General features: G+C 39.6%; 1 protein-coding gene across 1 annotated transcript; it reads right to left on the bottom strand.

The window, feature by feature from the left end:
- Positions 1–3,564: 3,564 nt before the first annotated feature.
- On the bottom strand, positions 3,565–4,560 carry LOC116256609 (polygalacturonase inhibitor-like). Its single transcript, XM_031633007.1, has one exon. It carries the CDS (start codon positions 4,558–4,560, stop codon positions 3,565–3,567), a length of 996 nt encoding a protein of 331 aa, XP_031488867.1.
- Between the last annotated feature and the right edge of the window lie 1,618 nt (positions 4,561–6,178).

Below are 6,178 nucleotides of genomic sequence, written 5' to 3'. Positions count from 1 at the left end.
TGAGGGGCAGTTTTGGTACTATTGGGTGGGCATTAACCTTGTGTGAACCAAATTTTAAAAACAAATTTAAAATTATTCAAAAATACTTGAAATTGGTATGAAAATCTTGTTAAATTTAAAAAAATTCAAATTTTGAATTTTGGCTACAAAACTTCCTATAAATACCCCTACAATCATTTCTTTTAAGCATGAACTAACTATTGAAGAATTTCAAATGATTCTTCACTTGAAGAATTTTAGAGTTTTATTTGACTATTCTTCTCCATTTTTATCTTCTTTTCTTCTTTTTTTTTTCGAAGTTACAACTCTTCAAGAGAGCATGATAAGATATTAGAGATATGTAGCCCTTATCTTATTTTCATTTTTTGTTTATCCTTGCTACCTCTCCATGGCCATGCAAGAAGGCTTTAAGAACTTCCTATTTTGAGACAAGAGATACCCTTGAGAGCACTGGGAGTATGAACAACGCAAAATAAATTTTATTTCTTCATTTATTTTGAAAAGAATGCTTGTCATATTGCTTTATTCATTATTTATTTTTAAGATGATGCTCATACATGGTGTATTAATTTTCTTTAAATAATATGCAAATGCACAGTGAAAATGAGTGTTTGGGTTGGGATTTCTTCATTTTTATATAGATTTTTGAGGTTGAGATTTATCCAACGTGAGAAAGCCCTTCATGAATATGTAAATGTTAAAATGCGTCTTCATTTTTATAATAAACCCAAGTGGATCTAGAGTAATAGTCAATGAACATAACATAGTATTTAAAACCATCTAAAGAATCCATAGGCGCAGAGCCCCAAACATCAGAGTGAATGAGATCAAAAGGTTGTTGACTAATAGAATCTGATAAAGAGAACTTAGGTCTAGTTATTCTAGCACATTTGCAAATATCACATGTATGATTATCAGAATAATGCTTGGGAAATAAATAATTTAAAAACCGAGACGATGGATGACCCATCCGTTGATGCCAGATTTCTCCCTCATTTAAAGTAGACTCATTCAATGCTTGATCAAGAGCTGTAATTTGGTAGAGTCCATTAACTAGGCGTCCCTCACCAATCATCATCTGAGTCTTTCGATCTTGAAATACAACATTAGTAGTAGAAAAAACCACATTGCAGTCCAATTCTTTTGTAATTTTTGCTACTGACAACAAGTTAGACTTAAGTTCAAGCATTATGAGGACCACACTAGTATAATTTTTATTAAAGAAATCTAATCTTCCTTTTCCTTTAACAAAAATGGGAGCACCGTGATCCATATGATTAGGGGCTCCTGAGTCCACAATTCGATGAGTACAGGAATTAAAAGTAGCGTAAGCCATACCTTTAGCTTGATCAGAAGTGTTGACAGAGATACCAGCGTTTCTTTTCACTTGAAGTCCCTTTATAAGTCCCTTTATCGTTTCAGTAAGAGTCTCCAAGGTGATAGGAGTGTTTGATGAAGAAGCCATGAGACTGGTCTGATCATCCTCCTTTTTAACTGTCCCTTTTGAAGTGGTCTTGGACACATGATTTGTCCCTCTGTCTGGTTTTCCATGTAAAAACCAACAATTTTCACGAGAGTGACCAATTTTCTTACAATGAGTGCATTTAGGTTTTCTTCCCTCATCACATTTGGCCCTGAAGTTTCAGCCGTCTTGAAAGTTCATAGCAAAGGTAGCTTTTTCATCATTGGATACTTCTTGACTGCTGTAGTTGAGAGTGCCCATTGCTTTTCTTCTTGACTCTTCTCGCATGAGAAGAGCACAAACAGAACTTAGTGAAGGCAGCTCATGCGCCATGAGAATTTGATCACGAAGGTTCTCATAGTCATTTGGTAGCCCAGCTAGAATTTCAAAAACACGCTTGCTCACATTGCTTCTTCTCTTTAGAAAGATCAGTAGTTAATGGAGCATGAACATCCATCTCATCCAAAATTCCTTTGAAGGTACAATATATTCACTAATAGGAACAATCTCTTTCTTTAGGCTTCCTTTTATTTGAGATAATTGGTACATGCGAAAGATCTTTGGTAGGTTACCATACCTCCTCTCCGGTGTCTAAAAAATTAAAATATGATGCTATCTTGGGCTCCATAGAATTGATGAGCCAAGATGCAACAGTGTCATTGGTAGATTGTCACTCACTATATTTTTAGATCATTATGTGGTGGTCTCTTTGTGGTAACATCAATGTATCTGAGTTTGGATTTTCCACTAAGGAATCAGGTGACTGCCTTAAACCAAGATAAATAATTGAGGCCATCAAGCAAGGTGTTGGTAATCTTAAGATTAGGGTTACCTTGCTCGTATACAACAAGTCTGTGCAAAGATCCATCGCTGCCTTGTATAATGGAGTGATGTTCATTGTCATGTCTTGCTCCCCCTCCTACTCCATAAGTTTCAGCTACTTAGAATGGATTTACTGCCTCAGGATGAATGAGTGCTGCTCTGATACCATGATCAATTGTGCAAAAAACATAGTATGAATAGAATGAGGTGAGAAAGAGAGCAGACAATTTTACGTGGTTCGGCTAATGGGAGCCTACATCCACAAATAGGGAGGTCGATCTTTCTTGCTTGTCATTTTTGAATTACAATCTGTTCTCTTCTTTATACAGCAAAGGCCAAGGCGTATACAGCAATTGCCTAAAAGAGAATAGAACGTTAGTTCAATGTTCAAAACTAATTGAAGCACATTCCTTATTCATTCAATCAATGAATAAGGTAATCGACCTCTCAACGTCACTTTAATTTTATCAATTACGAACATCAAGATTGCCAAAATTGTGGAGAAGAGTTCGGAGGCTGAGGAGAAGAGCTAGTTTGGAGGCTGAGGTGAAGAGCTAGAAACTAGATGGGAGGGCAAGGGAATTTTCATTTCCGTGCGACTTTTTAGGTAGAGAAAGAGAGAGAGAGAGAGGAATGAACATACGTGGCTTGAGAAATTTCCTTTTCAATCAATGTTCTTGTTTATTACAGGTAAACTAGCATCTCCTTAAGTACATTCATGAAGTGCTTTGCAAACATGGGCAGTTATTCATAATAAACATATCAACAGTTGGGCAGCAATTTGAAAATTTCTAGATATTGTTTATTTGAGGACTAATTCTCTCTTAATTTTCCGTTGAGCAACCGGTGGTCTAGCCCTTGGTTAACCCACACAAATCAAATAGTTTGCACGAAAAGACGAGCTTCACAAAAGGACAAAAGTCTCCCATGCGGCTTTATCCTTATGAGAGTGACTACTAGAAATTTATAAGTAGCTTTCCACTTCGGGATCACCATTAATTTCAGATCATATTACTGAAACCTGCTGTGAAGTAAATATACGGTCGATGACATTACACTTATTCATCAGAATTCATTAGTACACTCCTCCTCAACTTATTACTTTCGGCAGCTTAAGAAGCATCTTAAGATAAAGAAGTAAGCTGCCTAGAGGAGGAGTGGAAAGCGAGGGAAAAAAGAAAGCAGATAAGAGCGAAAGAAACAAGAAAATGAAGTGGATATGTATAACTAGTTGGCCAGCACAGAGGCATAGAGCTAGGAGAGTGAGTGTGGGCCTTCTTCTAACACGCCACAGAGAGAGGAGGGCCACAGAGGCAGCGGTTGTGGAAGAAGGTGGTGTTGTCGAATTGCAGGAGTTGACCTGCATAAGGAATCCCCCCACAGAGCCTGTTGTAGCTCACGTTGAAGATCCCCAAGCTGGTCGCGTTCACCATTTCCTTGGGGATGCTGCCGCGTATCATGTTGTGCGAGAGATCGAACCTATACAGCTTGTCCACCGGAATCTGAACGGCGGTGAGATCGAAATCGAACAGATTCCGGGACAGATCGAGCTGCCATAGTGTTTTGGACCGATTGTTGAACAGGGGAGACGGGTCGCCAATGAGACGGTTCCATTGCAGTTCGATCTGACTCCAGTCAATGTGTGCGAGGGACTTGGGCACGGGACCGGTGAGCATGTTGTGTGAGAGGAAAATGGAGTTGCCCTTGAACCGGCCGAATGCCTCGGGTATTGAACCGGTGAGCTGGTTCCGGTCAAGCCGCAGCCAGTTTAAGTTGGGCAAGTCAAAGAGGTAGGGTGGTATCGTGCCGGTGAGTCGGTTGTAGCTGAGAACGAGGAAGGCCAGGTTAGGGAGCCGGTGAAGCCAACGGGGGATGGGACCGGTGACGTTTGTCCAGCTGATTTCCAGCGAGGTGAGCCCCGTCAGGTTGGACAGGAACTCCGGGATCTCGCCGGTGAGGCCTGGTATTTTATGTATGAAGATCTGTCTCAGGTAGGGGACACGGGCAAGGGACGGCGGAATCCGGGAAATGGGTACGCCGTTAAAAGCAATCGCGTTCACCCTGCTGGTGTCAGAATCGCAATAAACACCAATATAGTGCTGACAGCAATCCTCGTCCGGTAACCATGCATTCGACATCGTGTTGTTCAACTCCTTGTTGATATCCTGCAGGATTTGCCGGTCCTCCGGGACGCACCGCCACCGGTAGGCGGTTGTACTGGAGGAGAGTGTAAGGAAGAGGAAGAAGGTGAAGATGAGCTCAATGAAGGGAAACATTTCGATCGGCCAAGGTATCGATGAGTCTGGATCTTTACTAGAGTCATCTTTATACTAGTTCTGGGCAGCGGTAGCTGCTGAGAACGAGTGGAAGTTTCAACAACGGCGGCGAGTCTTGAAGATAGGAAGAATCCATTAATTTGTTGGGTCCACTGCTTGCCCTAACTAAAAAATGGTGTGCAGTTCAATCAGCCTTGTCCGCTACAAATCTATGTGCCAGCTTTTGATACTTTGAAAAAGAAGTTACCAAAATTGACTACCAATTTCTTCTCATTGTCGAGATATTGTTGCACACAGCTAGTTTTAAGCATCATGTTTTAGACGTCGGTTTTGGCTTTGGAGCTTTCTAATAAGTGCCTTTCTTTTTCTTTTGCTCCCTTTTTTCTGTTACAACACTTTTCAAGCGACACCGACCCCATGTTACTGAAAGTGAGGATCACAGCCTTCTGCTTATTTAAGATAGAGCGTAATAGTTACGTCCCCAAATTATAGTTTACTTAAAAGCAATATAAATTCCTAGTGGACCTGAGATTCTATTTGCTCTTTAATAAGAAGTGGAGGAATATGCCAAGAAGGTGTGGTGTTGCTATGCTGGCAATAGATAAGAAAAAAAAAATTAGATTGAGAAAATCAAATTTTTTTAGTTTGGCCCAACTCGTCCTCCTCTTAACCCGACTTTAACCCGACTTACTGATCATTTGGCCCACCCCTAAAAAAATTCCTATCTCCGCCTCTCGTTAAAATGCACTTATTTTTCTGATTCAATGCACTTTCACGATCTAGTAAATTGTTCACAGCTGCCATCCTTTTGCCAAATGCAAATAGGCTGCTGCTTATTTGACCGGTCCTCCAATGCATCCAGGCAGTCATGTTCGGTGAGCTTGAAATGTTTAGAAGGAGAGGTTGTTACGAGCAGGGCGTGCACCACTGCCTTCCCATGTTGCGCTCCTTAACCGAAGTCGATTACATGCACTTCAGGTGCACATGCGTACTAAAATCTATAATGATCAGAACTGGTCAGTAAAAGGGGAGTCCCTTACAAGAATAAAAAAAAAAGTATAAAAATCAATGTTGTTAACGTGTCTAAGCCTGTGAAATGAGGTGGAGCAATCCGAGGTGAAGTGAAGCGTAAAGGACTAAAATCATTAAATGTATAATATATATAAAAATCATGTTAAAATTAAGTAACAACCATTAAAATAACAACAATGTAAGTAAAAAAAAATAAAAGCGTGAGGAAACTTATTTGCTCTTATTATCAACCAGAAAATTATATTGAAAAATGACAACTCAAAACTTTTTTTGGCTGCTCACAACTTATGACATGATCTTCTTAGCTGCAAGAAAAAGGGAGAACTTAAATTAGTGCTTGGCCAATCAAAATCAGATTTTAGGAGTCGCCAATTAAAACCACTTTGATGCAGTGCTATAAAAGTTGGCTTGAATCAATTGAACAAAAATGGAGGGTAAAAATTTCCAACAAGTGGTTTGGAACAAAAAAAAAAAAAAGAATGAAACGAATAAAAAATTCAAAGCTATTTATAAAAGTAGCAATTATATTTGTATATTTGTTTCATAGGCGTGCAAAGAGACCATATTCGTACTCCGTTTTCCACAA

Source organism: Nymphaea colorata, chromosome 6 (assembly GCF_008831285.2).
Source record: "Nymphaea colorata isolate Beijing-Zhang1983 chromosome 6, ASM883128v2, whole genome shotgun sequence".
In the NCBI taxonomy this organism is placed as follows: Eukaryota; Viridiplantae; Streptophyta; class Magnoliopsida; order Nymphaeales; family Nymphaeaceae; genus Nymphaea; species Nymphaea colorata.
Note: the sequence above shows the minus strand (reverse complement) of the source record. Positions and strands in the feature narration are given on the sequence as shown.

Excerpts from the sequence above, each read along its gene's own strand:
- LOC116256609 (XM_031633007.1), bottom strand. The coding sequence starts at position 4,560 with ATGTTTCCCTTCATTGAGCTCATCTTCACCTTCTTCCTCTTCCTTACA.